The sequence below is a fragment of the Rattus norvegicus genome, chromosome 3, assembly GCF_021556685.1.
Source record: "Rattus norvegicus strain SHRSP/BbbUtx chromosome 3, alternate assembly SHRSP_T2T, whole genome shotgun sequence".
Taxonomy (NCBI): domain Eukaryota; kingdom Metazoa; phylum Chordata; class Mammalia; order Rodentia; family Muridae; genus Rattus; species Rattus norvegicus.
Genome location: NC_141536.1, coordinates 63,529,314 through 63,547,729, shown reverse-complemented (window position 1 = coordinate 63,547,729; position 18,416 = coordinate 63,529,314). Strand labels below are relative to the sequence as shown.

General features: G+C 42.7%; 1 protein-coding gene and 1 long non-coding RNA gene across 2 annotated transcripts in view; both read left to right on the top strand.

Annotated features, from left to right (window-relative positions):
• Window positions 1-18,416, top strand: part of LOC147995546 (uncharacterized) — a 33,629-nt gene that overhangs the window by 12,962 nt on the left and 2,251 nt on the right. Inside the window, exon 2 of the long non-coding RNA XR_015684441.1 lies at window positions 13,608-13,778. This is a non-coding gene — a long non-coding RNA (uncharacterized LOC147995546). The remainder of the gene's footprint in view (window positions 1-13,607; window positions 13,779-18,416) is intronic.
• Window positions 6,128-10,100, top strand: Neurod1 (neuronal differentiation 1). Its single transcript, NM_019218.3, is given in 2 exon segments — window positions 6,128-6,203; window positions 7,687-10,100. A coding segment is annotated over 1 exon segment (1,074 nt). The 5' UTR covers window positions 6,128-6,203; window positions 7,687-7,697; the 3' UTR covers window positions 8,772-10,100.

Genomic DNA, 18,416 nt, shown 5'->3' with positions numbered 1-18,416 from the left:
AGGAGAGAGAGAGAGAGAGAGAGAGAGAGAGAGAGAGAGAGAGAGAGAGAGAGAGAGAGAAAACACCTGAAAGATCTTGAGGAAAGTGGCAAGAAAGCAAGGGCATGGGAAGGGTGGGGTGCACAGGAGATAGTGGGTCTCATCCACAGTCTTGGCAACACTGTTATAAGCTGCCTCTTCAAATGAAACACCTTTCAAGGGGACAGAAAGAAAGTATGTAGAAGCTCAGAGCAACCAAGGCAGAGAAGGCAGCTGTGGGGACCTGCCCTCACAACTCCTCACTCCATGCTAAGATTAGGTAATCGTGGTCAATTCCCTCTGGGATAGATTTTGGCATTCATATTCCTCGCAGTGCTTTGATGTTTTAAGTTTTCAGCACTGGCTTGCTTATTGAAGAAGAAGATAAACCAAGAGCTGTGAGTTGTGTCACGAGAGAAGCCTAGAACCTCAGACTATCTCACAAAAGGACCAAATAGGTCACAGGATCAAAGTAGAGGTGTTTATCAATAACCTGGAATGTTAATTTTTAAAAAGTGATTTCTAATACAATTAGATCCTCTGTTATGACATGGTTGTGGGCCAAATGACTAAAGTGGAGTCATATTTGTGTTGTGTCTGCCTACCTATAACTATTTGTTTATTATTAGAGCCTAGCCTTGTAATCAGATTGTTCTGTTGGGGCCTCAGAGTGGCTTGTCACTGGGTAAAAATAACTTCCCATGGCAGGTGCTCCCAGCAGGTGGCTGCTCATGGTACCTGCAGCAGAAAGGTAGATTGAGTCAGAGATTTAATTTTAATAGGAAATCTGTATTACAGCCGGAGCCGCAACTGGGTGATGTGCCAAAATTCATGTCTGCAGCATGATTTATTATGTGAAAATACCACAGAACTAATCAGTGGAGTTACTAATTAATACAAATCTGCATTTTTGCATAAGCAATTAGCACAAGGAGAGAGCAGTGAAAGAGGAAGTTGGACTCCTTTAATCTCAGTGTCTATTCAAGTGGAAAGACCCACCAGGGCCTAAGTCCAAGATCTACATTTGGAATTTTCCCACTTTGATGAGTTAAAGACACAAAAGGTCAAATTATCAATATTTAATTCAAGTGGAAATGCATCTTTTAAAGAAAGAAGGGACTTTATTTAAAGAAAGTGAAACTCTAGGGGTGAATTCTTGAATCAAAAATAATTATGCCTTTCAATGACAATGAAGCCTGAATAACACCCGATGAAGAGTTTGTTTGTTGATCATATTTGGAAATAAAAACAGGACATATATGTCCTGACTAGAGTGCAAACTGCTTCTGAAGAGATTGAGCTTCTCTTCTTTTATTTCCATGTTTCTTTGATCAATCCCAATTTAACAGCGAATATGTCGGACGTTTCTAAAACACTTGTGTTTTGGTTGAAGGTGCTTGCCGTTCCCCGTCTCACATCTCTAATAGACTGTTTTCCAGCATATTCTAGACTAGTCATGTGTCCCAGTGCAGTATTTAAATCTTTGTGGTGCACCAAATCTGAGAAAACAATACAATTTTGCTTCTGTAGGATTATTTCACCCATAACAGAAGTCACTTATGCTATAAAACAACAGGAGAACTGATGGATAATTGTGACAGAGAAGTATTTAAATCCGTGGTAAAATAGAATTAAAAACACTTCTAGAGGAAGTAGAAGCCCAGTAGAAAATAGGTGAAAATGCTAGAATAGTGGCTTTTTTAAATTGTTCAGTCTTTGTTTCAGACATATTGGTTGAAATTTGGTTAATCTTTCCCAGGTCCACATCAGGATATCTAGGTTTCCAGGAAACCTTCTCTGTTAATGTCGTGGGAGGCTCTCAGACTAAAGGTGACTAGTGATTTAGCAAAAGAAAGACATTAGAGGGTTGGGGATTTAGTTCAGTGGTAGAGCGCTTGCCTAGCAAGCGCAAGGCCCTGGGTTCGGTCCCCAGCTCCGAAAAAAAGAAAAAAAGACATTAGAAACAACAGCAACAACGACGGCGACCACGACGACGACGACGACAACAACAACATCAGCAAAAGAGTTTTAAATCTGAAAGCAGTTTCAGGAGTCGGGTCAGGGTAGGCGTTGTCCACGGTGCTGATTCTCTCAGGAAGTTATTTCTCTCCCGCTGCCTGGGCTCTACTAAGCCTAGCTGGCTAGTCTTCTATTCTGCCTTTAGAACCTTGTTTGGCTATTTCCCCATCTTAAGGTGTCAGCCATTGTTAAGGGTATCCTGTGCGCTTAGCTGGCCCTTCACTCCTAGCTACAATAGGTCTCTCTCTCTCTCTCTCTCTCTCTCTCTCCTGTTATGGCAAAGTCTGGCAAACACAGGGTGCTTGCGACCCCTTTAAGCCACAAGCTGTTCCTCACTACATAAGAAGTGAAACCCTTGGGCATATAGCCACTACCCCCAACAAACACAGTACCAATATATACACTTATGCTCTCAGATGTCGAATACACATCAACAACCACGCACATAATCATAGATCCACGATCATATAGTTCCACACGTGATCGTACGTTCACACCCAGATTCACACGCTTGAACACTCAACCACAATCGCGCTTTAACACATTTGCACACGCAGGCTTTCTGACAACAAATGTGCCTGAGAGCCGCGTCTGCCAAGGTGCTCTGGCATCGTTTATTTTTATGTTGTTGATTCTGAATGCTGAGCGGATTTAAAGGAAGCCCCTTAATTCTGACAGGGAAGCGGAGGTGCATTCTCTCGAGGTCTGTGGGCGCCAGGAGGGGAGCCACTAAGGCCCCAGCGGGATCTAGAGAACGTAAATAATAAATAAAAGGGCTCGGGCAGGCCAAGCTGGGGAAGCCCTGCACTAAATCACTCCCCAAATCACAGCCTCAGCGTCCTCCATCCAATAGCTTTAAGCAATTTGTGGAGTTGGGGGTTGGAATCAATTTTTTTTCGTTCTCGCAGGTGCAATATGAATCAATTATCTTAATTAAGATTATGCCGTAAGCCCAGGAGATTTGGGGAGAACGGGTTTTGCGCTCCGGGCGATAGCGAGGCATTTTAATAGCGTCTCTTTTGCTCCTGGCTCTCTCCTGTCGCCTGCCTGTCTAGTCGCGGCAATTCCAGCTTCTGGCCCAACCGCCTCCAGAGAGGCGGATGAGCAAAGCCAAAGCAACCCTGGTTGGTAGTCTTATCCGAACCAGCACCCTCTTACCTTCTAAAGGGTAACAGTTAAATACACCTAAGAGAGGGTTTTAGTTCTCAGCTGATGGATCTAGGGATCCACCGCACCCCAAGGTCTCCAAGTACTGGCTATGCTGGGTACCAATAGGCTCCTGGGGGTTGAACATGCCCAGGTCGACTCTAGGCTCTGTAGGAAGAGACTTGGGAGACATCCGAGTCGGTGGGCAGCCACGGACACACTGGGTCCTTTCATGGAAAGTAAGCATCTGTTTCTGAGAAAAACAGGTCACCACCCGGGACGCTGCAGGCCACGACCCAGCTCTTTATCTTAGCTCTGTGAATGCGCCCCTGCCCCATGGCCAGGCCACACTCCTCTGTCCTCTCTCCTCCCCCATCCCTCCCAAGGCCTCTGCTTCCCTGGCTTCCGGGCTCCCGGGCTGCGGCTGTAACGGCCCCGACGCAGGTCCAGTGCCTCGCTGGAGACTAGGGCCCGGCGGGGTGGCAGATTTAGGGCATTGCTGGAGGGCACTGAGTCATGAAAAGCGGCTTTTGTTGCCTACGCGTGCAGCTCGCGTGTCGCCCGGCTGCCTAGGGCGCCCGAGGGGGCCAAAGTTGGGGGAGTGCGCTCACCCGCTAGGCAAGCAGAGAGAACTGGGAAATACCCACTGTCCCAACAGAGCTACCAGCGCGTTAGGGCTGTACAGCCGGCCAGGGTCAGGGGCCCCAGCGCCGACCTTCTCCGAGCGTTCCGTGTTCCAGCTGGGTGCAATTCAGGTGACCTCGCAGTGTTGCCCCTTCCCCCAACACACACACCTATTTTTACAAAGCAAAAGTCCTTAACCCCCATCCTTATTAGGCAATCACTGCTTTCCCCTTCCCCGGAAGTCAGAGGACACTTGGAAGCCTGGATGTTTGTGACTCAGACTTGGAATCAGGGCCACATTAGAATTAAGCAAGCATGAACTCTCACAGAAGGAGAGATCTTACTTCAAGTCCCCGAATAGGCAGGTATAGCTTTTCTTTTTCACAACCCCTGGTCTGTCAGATCCCCTGAGCCATAACTTCCACCGCGCCCCAGTTACTCTCCTGTAGCGGCCCCTAAAACAGAGGTGAGAGCCAGGATTCGAGTTACAATTACTGAACCAGGATATGCAAGTTCTTCCTAGAAGGGCGGTCCCAATAAAGTCTGCCTCTACTGTGCTTAAAAACTTCGAGGTTTTTCTGAGGCTCCAGGGATTTAAACTCAGCACTCCAAAAGGACAGTGCTCCTTGTTTGCTCTGCATGTTGACCGAACAAAGAAAAGGCAAAACTCCATCTCTAGAATCCCAGAACAATTGGTGCCATATTTTAAGCCACCAAAGAACTCCCACAATGCCTTGCTTTTTCTTTTTAGATTCTTTCTGGATCTGGAAGGTGACTTGCAATACCTTACACATGCGCAGGATCTCCTTAGAACCCTCCTCCCCTTCCCCAGATGTACCCCACTCCAGCCACTCAACCCTGACACTGTTTGCAAACTCAAGGGCAACTGCCTTTACATAAGCAATTCAAGTAGGATGTATTCATTGCAAAGGGGTTGAAGAGGGTAAGAACTTGATAAAGAATTAGAAGAGGAGCTGGAAAGAAATAGGGGCCCAATTGTTCTTCCTCAGGTACTTTTCTTGGGCTACAGGGTTGGAGGAGCGTCTTTCTGAAACATGCCTCATTCAGATGGAGAAGATAGACTCCGTATTTAGGAATAGATTACGCTCTTCCACAATAGACTTTGCTTGACTTAAAACAGAGAGCCCCCGATAGAAAAAATGACACCTATTGCAGCTTCTCTTTGAGCCTCTTCTGACCCAGGATTCCAAGGCCAGTGACTGAGCATCAGGGGCTCAAGGAAGACTGTGATCCCTGTCAGAGATGAAATTCCCACTTCTGGTGAGGGGTATTTAATCTTAGTATTCCTTAAATTGGCTAGGTGAGGTCATTTATTACTACAGCAGCATCTGAAGACCAAAATCAAGGTTTGCTGGCAGAAACTAGCTTTAGACACCAAGTTCGAGGGATTAGACTTGAAGACTTTCTTAGTGAGGTCTCGAGGTGTAGAAGCAGGTGAAGGTTAGGCTGACATTTGGAGAGTGAAAGTGTAGGGTATAAAATTTCTGACCTGCAAAGGATGCTCTAGTCAGAAAGGTTGACAACTGGTCAAGGTTGCATTTCCAGATGGGGTAGTTTTTATATGAAATATATGATTGCTTAGAGAGGTGATGGGGATTAGAAGCCAGCCACCCTTTCATGGCAATGAGCAAAGCCTCTGCCAAGGGGTAGAAGCCAAGGGATGGGTCTCTCTGAAAGGACAGTCAATCTGCACTGGAGACTATTGTCAAGGGAAGGACCCTTCAGCGCACCTCAGTATCCCGGCTGTGACTGGTTCACCTCTGTCTCCTTGCCTGCACTAAAGCAGGTTTCAGGCTCGGACATAGACTCAGTGATCTTCCTTTACCTTTCCCGCTCGCCTCCCGCAAACCCCTCCCCTATGTCCTCTGTCTTCTGCTGCCACAAAGGGTTAATCTCTCCTGCGGGTAAAAACAGGTCCGCGGAGTCTCTAACTGGCGACAGATGGGCCACTTTCTTCTGGCCACAAAGGGGCCGGAATGGAGCGCTCCGCGGCATACAAATAGGCAGGTCACGTGGTTCCCGGCTCTTGGCTGGACCGGGAAGACCATATGGCGCATGCCGGGGAGGAAGGAGCAGGGGCGGAGGTACTGTGGGGGTGAGGGGAGTGGTGGTGGAAAGGGGCGGGAGGGGAGTTCTAGGGAGGGGTGAGTGGGGGGCGGGAGTCGCTCAGCCTGGACGCGTGCGCTATTGCGGGGCGCAGGGACCTGCTCGTTGCTCAGCTCACGGCCCCGCCCGCGCTCAGCCTCAGCAACTGGGCTATATAACCCTAGCGCCCCGCGCCACCGGGACACGAGGAATTCGCCCACGCAGAAGGCAAGGTGTCCCGAGGCTCCAGGGTTATGAGATCGTCACTATTCAGAACCTTTTAACAACAGGTAATTACGATTCCTATTTTTTATTCTCCCGAGAATAAAAGCAATAATTGAAGAGCTGTACCTTGGTACTTTGCATGTGCACATTCATGGAGTCAGTTGTCCCTATATTTGAGACTGGTGTCCCTCCTTGTAATTGCCCACAAGTACTCGCACATAATGAGTCCCAGCACTCAAGTACCCCCTGCAGGCTTTCTAATTACATTTAATTTTTAATAGTATAGAAGCTTTTAGAATGTTTGGGGAGGGGAGTAACTGTAATTATTTGTAAGCGGTTATTTGAAAGTCCCCAAAGCAAACAACCACTTCAAGTTCTCACTTATTCCAGAGAGGCAAAGAGGAAAAAAGCACCTGCTGCCCAGAGTTTTATTTGGTGTACAGATATTTAGACGCACTGTGCATATGAGATGATTCCAGGAGGATGGGGTACTCGCGTCCGGAAAAACTGGCTGAACTCTGAGATGGCTTAGCGGAAATGTAGAAAGAGGGGGAGAAAAGGAAGATTTTTCTGCTACCTGTTACTGCCCCAGAGGCAGCCAAGTCCTCGGTAGCCTCTGCTGGGGCTAGACATTCAATTGTTTTACTAAAGGCTTTTTACAGTCCTTATTAGAAGCGGCACCTTCACCATTGCCAGTCGCTGACCATTGTAATTACTCCATCTTTTAAAGCGAGGTTTGAGGCGAACTTTGAAAAGCTCCAATAAAGAGCGGGCGGCCCTTTCAATGGGCTGTTTATTAGAGAGGAGCCTTTTGCACCTGATCCCCAGCGCGTGGGAGAGCCTCGCCTGGGAGCCAGAGCTTTTGTACAAGGTGGGAATTTAGCGGGGGTGGGGGCGGGGGGGTGAGACAAGGAAAGAAAGGCAAGGGAGGGATGGAAGACGTATGCCCACTTCTGTGGCCAAATGTGTCGTTGGTGGGGAAATAATTCGGTGGAATCTACTTTTCCTCCTCCGTGCACTGGCTCTCCCTTCTGTATAATCTTCTTAAAAATCGGGGTCAGTGTTAGTAAATTACGTAATGGCTTTTCACTTTATTTAAACCTCTAAGTAGTGGAAAGCCAGAACAGAGATGAGTTCAGAACGTTCCATTTCCAAACACACCTTTTTTTTGTGAGTTGGGAGTGACTTGGGACACATTCAGAAAAACGTGCACTCTGCACTTATTTCTACAGAGGGTACCTGGCCAGACAATTGCCCAGAACACAGTTAAGCTGATCACTAGGAAGACACCCATAGCCACTCACGACAGGCCCAGTGATGTCCAGTACGCAGCAGCGAGGCACAGACACGCCAGCATGAAGCGCTGCGTTTAACTTTAACTTTTCCTAGAGGCATCCATTTTGCAAGGAACTCCTGTGTATTTCTATTTGTGTGCATTTCTGTAGGATGAGGGAGAGGGAGCTGAAGACTTATCCAGCTTTTAACTATAGCTGGTGGATATTTTCTTTCTTTCCTCTTTCTGCTTGCCTCTTTCCCTGTTGAATACAGGAAGTGGAAACATGACCAAATCATACAGCGAGAGCGGGCTGATGGGCGAGCCTCAGCCCCAAGGTCCCCCAAGCTGGACAGACGAGTGCCTCAGTTCTCAGGACGAGGAACACGAGGCAGACAAGAAGGAGGATGAGCTTGAAGCCATGAATGCAGAGGAGGACTCTCTGAGAAACGGGGGAGAGGAGGAGGATGAAGATGAGGATCTGGAAGAGGAGGAAGAGGAGGAGGAAGAGGAGGATGATCAAAAGCCCAAGAGACGGGGCCCCAAAAAGAAAAAGATGACCAAGGCGCGCCTAGAGCGTTTTAAATTAAGACGCATGAAGGCCAATGCCCGCGAGCGGAACCGCATGCACGGGCTGAATGCGGCGCTGGACAACCTGAGAAAGGTGGTACCCTGCTACTCTAAGACACAGAAGCTGTCTAAGATAGAGACACTGCGCTTGGCCAAGAACTATATCTGGGCTCTGTCAGAGATCCTGCGCTCAGGCAAAAGCCCAGACCTCGTCTCCTTTGTACAGACACTCTGCAAAGGTTTGTCCCAGCCCACTACCAATTTGGTGGCTGGCTGCTTGCAGCTCAACCCCCGGACTTTCTTGCCTGAGCAGAATCCGGACATGCCCCCACACCTGCCAACCGCCAGCGCTTCCTTCCCGGTGCATCCCTACTCCTACCAGTCCCCTGGACTGCCCAGCCCGCCCTACGGCACCATGGACAGCTCCCATGTCTTCCACGTCAAGCCGCCGCCACACGCCTACAGCGCAGCCCTGGAGCCCTTCTTTGAAAGCCCCCTAACTGATTGCACCAGCCCTTCCTTTGACGGACCCCTCAGCCCGCCGCTCAGCATCAATGGCAACTTCTCTTTCAAACACGAACCATCCACCGAGTTTGAAAAAAATTATGCCTTTACCATGCACTACCCTGCAGCGACCCTGGCAGGGCCCCAAAGCCACGGATCAATCTTCTCCTCGGGTGCCGCTGCTCCTCGCTGTGAGATCCCCATAGACAATATTATGTCTTTCGATAGCCATTCGCATCATGAGCGAGTCATGAGTGCCCAGCTTAATGCCATCTTTCACGATTAGAGGCACGTCAGTTTCACCATTCCCGGGAAACGAATCCACTGTGCTTACAGTGACTGTCCTGTTTACAGAAGGCAGCCCTTTTGATAACATTGCTGCAAAGTGCAAATACTCGAAGCTTCAAGGGATATATGTATTTATTGTCGTTACTGCCTTTGGAAGAAACAGGGGATCAAAGTTCCTGTTCACCTTATCTATTGTTTTCTATAGCTCTTCTATTTTAAAAAATAATAGTACAGTAAAGTAAAAAAGGAAAATGTGTACCACGAATTTCGTGTAGCTGTATTCAGATCGTATTAATTATCTGATCGGGATAAAAAAAATCAAGCAATAATTAGGATCTATGCAATTTTTAAACTAGTAATGGGCCAATTAAAGTATATATAAATATATATTTTTCAACCAGCATTTTACTACTTGTTACCTTTCCCATGCCGAATTATTTTGTTGTGATTTTGTACAGAATTTTTAATGACTTTTTATAACGTGGATTTCCTATTTTAAAACCATGCAGCTTCATCAATTTTTATACATATCAGAAAAGTAGAATTATATCTAATTTATACAAAAATAATTTAACTAATTTAAACCAGCAGAAAAGTGCTTAGAAAGTTATTGCGTTGCCTTAGCACTTCTTTCTTCTCTAATTGTAAAAAAAAAAAAATAGAAAAGAAAAGAGAAAAACAACAAATTGCACAATTTGAGCAATTCATCTCACTTTAAAGTCTTTCCCTCTCCCTAAAGTAGAAACCAGACCCATAACACTCAAGAGGAAAAAAAGAAATGCATTCCTTATCAAAACATATCGATTCATTCCTTGCACACGCTTGTAAATACATAATATAAATAAATGCCAACACACACTCCTTTAAATCAAAAGCTGCTCGACTATCACCCACAATTTGCACTCTTTCTTTTTAGTCTTTCACTTCTTTGAAGTCAATGATTTTTATGGAGTGTCTGACGTTATTGATGTTTCGAGAAAATATAAATGCATGATTTTATACATAGTCAAACAAATGGTGGCTTGTCATCTATTCATGTAATAAATCTGAGCCTAAATTTATTCAGGTTGTTGATGTTGGGGTTTATACCTGTGTAGTCAATTAGTACAGTAGTTTAAATAAAATTCAAACCATCTGATCCATAATTAGAACAATAGCTATTGCATGTAAAATGCAGTCCAGAATAAGTGCTGTTTGCGATGTGATGCTGGTACTACTGGAATGGACATGTACTGTAATCTTGTTCGTAATCCTGTGTATTATGGTGTAATGCACAATTTAGAAAACTCTCATGCAGTTGCAATAAAAATAGTATTGAAAATCAAAACAATGGGTTCATTTCTTCCAAAAGTGATTTTTTTAAAGAATAAAATCGTATCGTACCAAGGGGGATTAACTTCTGTATTTGCTGAACTAATGTTAAGCATTAGTAATAAAATAAAGAGTTGAGCTCGTCTTACGCTTAGTCTGTCATCTTGCTTAGGGAATCACCAGCTTCATAGATAAAAAAAAAAACCAGACCTCGATACTGTTTTATTATTTGGAATACAGAGCTGGACAAACAACTCTGGTTTTCTCAAGGTGAAACGTCTTCACCTTGAACGTCGGTTTTTTTTTTTTTTCCTCTTTTGCTTGTATGTTTGTCTGTTTATTGAAATGACTGTTAGAAGTTTCTTTTATTCTGAAGGTGGATTTGTCTAAGTATTAACTAGCAAGACAAACCAATGCCAGACTTTAATTTGTTTATACATATTTAAAGCATAGACAAAAAGCGAACATTTTCTTACTGTTCTGTTACCTATATATTTGCTGAACTAAGTAGCTTTCTTTCAAAACAGTGCAGTCCTCCAAATTGTCCTGTGATATTGTAGGAAAATTATTTAATCAACTGAAAGATTCCCAGAAGATGTGGCATTTGGTAGTTGTTCTATTAAGTGCTTGAGGATATCTTTACTAATTGTTCCACAAAAGTGCTAGTGAGCTTTTGGTATACAAGTATACATTACCTGTACATTATACATTATACATTATACATTAGGAGGGTATATTGCTTCCCAGTTTCATAAACACAATATATATGCACCTACACACACACACACACACACACACACACACACACACACACACACCAACTTCTGTCCATTGGTAAGTCCACTTAAAGAATAGTTTGGCTTTTCCTCTCCCATGAGAAATGGCTAACAGTCTTGACTTTTGTGGAATGGCGTTTTCTGGCTCTACTGCGGTTCTTTGATTACTGTCATTAGTAACTCCATTGTTCCTTCTCTGATTTGGATGCCACATTGGATGCCTACCTCCCTTGCAAGCATGTTCCTTTAATCTCCTTCTCATTGGTGATTTAAGGGTTCCAGAAAGCTGACCTCATTTAGTAAGCTGCTCCAGAAAAAAACGTGAGTAATCTAATAGACAGGAACAATTAGCCATAGTGATAACATTGCCAACGAGGCCACATCAAGCTGTGACAGTAGCAGCAAGGGATATTTCAACGTTCAAAAAAAAATGAGTGTAATTTAAAATCATGTTTTCTACCAGCCTTTGTCACACACAGAAATACATTAAAGCTGGTCCCAACTTTACCCCAAACGCAGCAATCTCTGTCCAAATGAGTCAGGGCAATTCTTTTGGAACCAAGCTGTTGCTTCGTATCCTGGATTTTTCTCACCATTGACTTTAGGAGACACAATTCTGACAGCAGAATACTTCCAGCCACCCAGCCCAGGGAACCATGAAGTGAACATTCAGGTCTGATCTGATCTGATCTGATCTAGTAAGCAGCTCAGTTCCACCTGTAATTAAAATTAGACATCTCCATGTGAACTAAAAACTGTTGCTATAGTGAGCAGAAGGTTCGAGGAAGGCGTTTCTAGAATCACAACATTTAAAACAGAGAGCAAAGGAATCTAGACTGTGGGTTTCGTGAAAGGGAGAATCGAAGGACGAAGATTCTGCTCCGCTCTTTTTGCTTTTTCATTTGTGTATGTGTTTAAGACTTCACTCTAAAGCGCAGGGATTCTTTCAGTCAGTCAGGGAGTAACTCACATGCCACCATCTTTAATTCAAAGGCAGGCACAGATGTTCCTTCTGCAGGGGAGGTTTTAATTTATGAAAATGATATTGTTTATGCATGAATGAACTGCGTGCACTCTGCATAACGCATAGAGCTTCCATCTGATCAGAGAAATACCACGAAACCAGCGCCAATGTCAGAAACATATTCTACACGTTCACTCACTTAAATGTTTAATGAATATTTGGAAGGCATTTTCAAACCATAGGAAATCTTTTAAATTATCTCCGTCATTTCTTTTATGAATTGTTAAGCATGTTTTAAAGATACTTTTGGAGGCTTTATATTTGCTTCATCCTTATATAAGCTAAAAAAAACCCTAGTCTTTGGTGAAGACTAGTCAAAAAAGAAGACAGAGAGAGAGAGAGAAAGAGAGAGAGAGAGAGAGAGAGAGAGAGAGAGAGAGAGAGAGAGAGAGAGGAGAGATATGCTGGTAGCTTTGGCCTTATCAAGAAAAATATTTCATATGGTTTCGCTGTGTGGTGCTTGTTATAGCATTTGAGTTCTGTGTTCTTATTCTTCATGAGCAATTGAAGTTCCTACCATAAGAAATACTTACAGCTTTGTAATGGAAAACTTACTCCTAGAAGAAGCTGGCAGATTACTTCATAGTTGGAGATGAAGTTTGGTTAAATACTTTAACTTGTGTATAATTCCTACAGAATAGGGCTACTCCATAAAACACAAATTTCGTTTATATCAATATCAATGTTATGTAATATCTATATCTATTTTTAACTATTAAAAAGACAATTTCATGCACATATTAATGGATTATCACATATTCAGAGTAGCATACAGACTTTTAGGTTTATAATATGTTATAGTAAAATAATATTGCACTCAGATTTTAAGTAGCATAACTTATTGTTTAGAACATTAGTGTTTTCACCAATTGAACATCTATATAAATTCTTGCAAATCTGATGCATCTTCCGCAAGATGCCTACATCCTGCAATTACTAAAATGATATATGGATCATTAGCTAACAGTATGAGCCAAGCTGTTTTAGTTCTATAATTATATGAGAAATTTGAAGTGAAAATATCTATTAAACAATTAATAAAACTAGGTTTCAAAAGCAGAGCAGTTTTGTCCTAATGGAAAACGGATAATAACAAAGCTTTTTTTGAAACTACACTAAAAACCTCTTTAAACAAAAAAGACCCATAGCCTATTTAAAAAAAAAAACTAAATAAAAATGTCTGTTCAGGTATCCAACAAAAGCTAAAAGAGCCGATGTGATATGTTGTGGAAGCCCAGGACTGAGGACCCATGCTATCATTGTAAGAGGCGCTCTGGAGTCGGATGAACAGTGATTTGTAAGGTGGCAGAATCACTAGCTCCTGGCCAGGCATTGTATTCCAGTGGATACCATTATCAGGAACCGTTCAGCTAGAAAGCTGCATGGGTGTGCACTCAGAAGTTGAGATCATATGCCTTCCTATGTCAGGAAAATTCTGTGCTGGCAATCGACTCATGCACTCTCTCCACACACACACTAATACTTGGTTCAGTGGCTCTGATGGAATTAACGATGTTGCCAAGCTAGTGGCATTGACAAGGCATGGTCTCTGGGGAAGTCTGATTAAACTGGTAATTTAAAAATACCTTGAAATGCAGAATGTTGTGTTAATGGTGAACTAAATCTTTAGACACATTAAGTGTTGTGTTGGCCACCTACACAGTTAGGGAATCTTTTTGCCTCCCAATTTAAAAAAGTAGTAACAGGAACCACATTTCTACAGGTCCCCAGGTTTGGGAAAATCCTAAGGTCTACATCAAATTAAAATGACATTGAAAAGGGAAAATAAGTATGTTCATCTGGTCTACACGAGAAATCGGTGTCATCGCTGCAGCTAACGCTGTGGACTTCATGAGTAAAGACAGCTCAGCGGGAAGATGGTCTCTCACACCAGGTCAGTGCTCAACACTTTCTGTTCATTTGTACCTAGCTTCATCAAAGCTGTCTTGTGTCTTATATTACATGGGATATATTTCCCATATATTACATCATATGGGAAGTGGCAGGAAACGCCTGTGTTCGAAATTTTCTTTTAGGATCTTGTTTCCTCAAACAAACTTTTTTTGACATTGATCCAATGTAGCCAACACCTTCAACAGTACCCAAAGCACTCAATTATTTTAGCTCTTTTTTTTGCCATAGTTTTTATCTAGTATTATCTCTTTGTTTGTGGTGATTATTTTAAATTATCTATCTCCTTGTACAGATTGTGGGCTTCTCAAGAACAGGGACCTTGGATTTTTCACTTGCTGCTGTTATTCTGATCCTTTAGAGACCTAGGGCAGCCTTAGCAAATATTACTTGTCCAAGAGACCAGACTGTATGATTGATGCAGAGGCCTCTTGCCAGAACCACAGTGCTATAAATTAATCTGTTGAGGATGAGTATACCAGAAATGAGTCTCATCCTCATGGTCGTCAATTGTCTGAAAGATAATAATTGCAACTCCTCTCTTCTGTTACCAAATTTCCCTCCCTACTGAGAGTAAGCAGTCTTATTTGCCTTTCTTTCTTATTTACTGACGGATTGATTCATTTATTTTTACATCACTGGGTTGAATATAATTTGAGTCTTGGTTAAAAGGAATGTTAAAGTACCATACACTGTCTTCAAACCAACCTTTTTCTTTCACATAATAAGAATTCTCTTATAAGTGGATATTAGCCCAAATGCCCAAATTACCCTAGATGCATAGAACACATGAAACTCAAGAAGGTTGACCAAAATGCGAATGCTTCACTCCTTCTTTAAAAGGGAAACAAGAATACCCTTGGGAGGGAATAGGGAAGGAAAGTTTAGAACAGAGACTGAAGGAATGCCCATTCAGAGCCTGCCCCACAGTGGCCCATACATATACAGCCACCTAGATAAGATGGATGAAACAAAGAAGTGAAGGCTGACAGGGACCGGATGTAGATCTCTCCTGAGAGACACAGTCAAAATACAGCAAATACATAGGCAAATGCCAGCAGTAAACCACTGAGCTGAGAATGTGTCCCTGTTGAAGGAATCAGAGAAAGGACTGAAAGAGCTTGAAGGGGCTTGAGACGCCATATGAACAACAATGCCAACCAACCAGAGCTTCCAGGGACTAAGCCACTACCCAAAAACTATACATGGACTGACCCTGGGCTCCAACCTCATAGGTAGCAATGAATAGCCTAGTAAGAGCACCAGTAGAAGGGAAGCCCTTGGTCCTGCCAAGACTGAACCCCCAGTGAACGTGATTGTTGTGGGGAGGGTGGTAATGGGGGGAGGATGGGAAGGGGAACACCCATATAGAAGGGGAGGTGGAAGGGTTAGGGAGATGTTGGCCCAGAAACAGGGAAAGGGAATAACAATCAAAATGTAAATAAGAAATACTCAAGTTAATAAAGATGGAGGAAAAAAAAAAGAATTCTCTTGAATGCATGCTACATTTTTCTCTCCTATTTATCAGTGTTCAGGGCATCCCTCTTATTCTATATTTAGGGCTCTGCAAAATTACACTAAGCTATAGTTTCTACTTTAAAATGTTCAGTTAATAAACATACCACATGACTGCTGTTTCTGTACTGTTCACTCTCAGTGATGTCAATTAAGGTTACAGTGACGTCAGTGGGCCAGTTTCCTCTTGCTAAAGGGAACTGTTAATTCCTTTTATCTGGCGTCCTTAATGATCATGGGGCTTGTCTGCTCATAGAAGGGGATTATAGGACTATAATCTGTTGAAGGCTTTGAGTACATGACTAAGAATGTTCACACCCAACAGATAAATAGAGAAGATAACAGAGAGATCAAAATAGAATGGGGAAAGCATTACTTGTTAACAATAACAAAATAGCCTGTGTTCCACATGGCTAAATGTATGCTGATAAATAACAATAAATTAAATGCATATAATTTATAATAAATTCTTAATAGTGAAATTAATAACATTTCTTCACAAATAATTTCTTAGTAAAATAAGGTTGCTTCTATGCACATTTTTTATGCTAACACAAGAATATTTGCTTAGAGGACATCTATTTCAATGTGCTTTAACTCTAAAGGATTAAACAAAGAGATCTTTACTTCCTAATCGACTGATAGTACATTTGTGTTGTGGAATATATTTAATCTCAATTGGGGGCTTCTACCCTACCTTTGATCATTCCGTCCCAGGATAAAAGACATATAACATTTATATTTATAAAAACTTTAATCAGCACCAGAGCTGGGCAGATATCCACCCTCTATGCTGGTAGAATCTATTTCCCAATCCATAACCACAAGGTATAATTAATTCGCCATGTTCCATGAGCTGCTCTTAACTTCAATTGGCCAGCCATGTTTTCATGACTCGCCCAACCCATGCCATCTTTCTTCTTTCCACCTCTCTCCTCCTCATGGTTCTCCTCAGACCCCAATTCTGGAAAGCCCAAGACCCGCCTACTTCAATTCTGCCCAGCTATGTTGTCATCTTTATTCATCAAGCAGGGATAACTTGGAGAGCAAGGTCACATGGTATCACTTGGGTCTGGTGCAAACTTTCTCGTCCTTGGGGGGCAGCCAGGCCTTAGGAGCCAATATTTAGCATTATAATATGTAGCTAAAGAACAAATCTCAATACATTTATGTTTACATTTTATTTGTCTATCTTCATATATATTTTTATCTATTTATTTGTTTGTACAAAGAGGTCTTAGTTATCTTAAACCCTACTTATTTTCTCACAGATAATTAGGATGTTAGATGAAACGTGAGATGAAGTCACTCTGACTGAGGTGGGCCCCACAAGCAATCCGCTAATGTTCTTGTGAAAAGACAGGATATACAAACACACGGCACATAGAGATAACGGGAGGTGATGAAAAGAGAGGAATTTGAGCAATGCGTGTATGAAGGCGGGGACTATGGGGACCTTGGACCACTGCTAGAAACTCAGAGTCCCTAGGAAGGAAGCAGCCCGACGAGTACCTTATTTCACAGCTGCCACCAGAAATGATATGACCTGCTGCAATCGTGATACTTTATCAGAGTATCCTTATAAAGCTAAAATGCACAGTGAAGTCTGCTTCGGATTGACGCTAAAGATATGTTAGCTGTGGAAAAGTTAATTCAAATCACATTGAAAATGTTCTAAGTGATCACGTGTGTGTCACCACCAGAATATTTTAGTTAGTACCAAATTTGCTTCTTGAACAGACTGGCAAATAGTAGCTATCCAGTAATTACCTGGATTATGTAAAAGTTGTGGGGAGTTTTAATCATATGACTGAGCTTTAAAATATAGGTATATTTAATGAAAGGTGACTTAAAATTCAGATTTTAAAATATGACAGACTTTATATAAAGTATCAAACATCAACTATTGTCTAAACTTCATGGGAAAATTTTTATTTGTAGGACAGCATGGATTCTCCTAAATAAAGCCTCTGCAGAAATGTCACATTTACATAGTTTCACAAACACTCATCTAACACACAGTATTGTAACTTTCTTAATGCTTGTAGTTCTAATTAATTTAGATGCTATCACTTTTTAAAGTTCTGTCTCTGTTTCTAGGTTATCTGGGGTCTTTAGTCTGTTTTCATCTTTTAAATTTGAAACCTGGGGGCTGAGACACCAACTTAGTTATGGAGGACTCTACTGGGTTACATAGTTGCCCTGATTTCTCTAAATATGAGTGAGCTGCTGCTGCTGCTGCTGCTGCTGCTGCTGCTGCTGCTGCTGCTGCTGCTGCTGCTGCTGCTGCTGCTGCTGCTGCTGTCTCTGTTGCTGCCTCTGCTTCCTCCTCCTCCTTTTTCTCCTCTTCCTTTTCTTGATGTTCACTTAGACGAGTTTGGCTATTCTATACACCTGGAATTCATGATTTTTGGGTTTTTTTGTTTGTTTGTTTTGATTTTAGGGGCAGAGTTTCATTCTGTACTATTTATTGGTTGTTCTAGAATTTGCTTTGTGTAGGAGGCACAGAAATTTTTTGGTTTTGTTTTTTCACTAATTTGTTCATTTATTCATTTTACATCCCAATAGCAGCCACTGACCTCCTCCCATTCTCCCCTTACACTGCCTTCCCTTTTCCCCATTCCCCTTCCCTGAGAAGAAGGAGGTCCCGGTGGGCACCAACCCACTCAGGTCACTGCAGAACTAGGCACATCCTCTTCTACTGAGATCAGACAAGGCAGCCCATTTAGGAGAACAGGAAAATATTTAAACACATCCCAACTCTCATCCTTTTCCCTGTTGATGGCTAAAGTTGTTAGACTTTGTGGGGCAAAATGTACTACAAGAAGACTTCCCTGGGATTTCTGGTAAAGGGAAAAATTAATGCCAGTTGAACTAGGGCTTCAGGCATGCCGGACGCGTGCTCCATCAATGAACTAGTGATTGTTATTGTTACACATCTATCCATCTATCTATCTATCTATCTATCTATCTATCTATCTATCTATCTATCTATCTTATGCAAAATATATAAATACAATTAGCCGAGACCACATTGTTGTTTGTATGTATACAATTCAGGGTTGGCCATTTTGTATTAGCTGATGACCGATCAGGAGGTTCATCC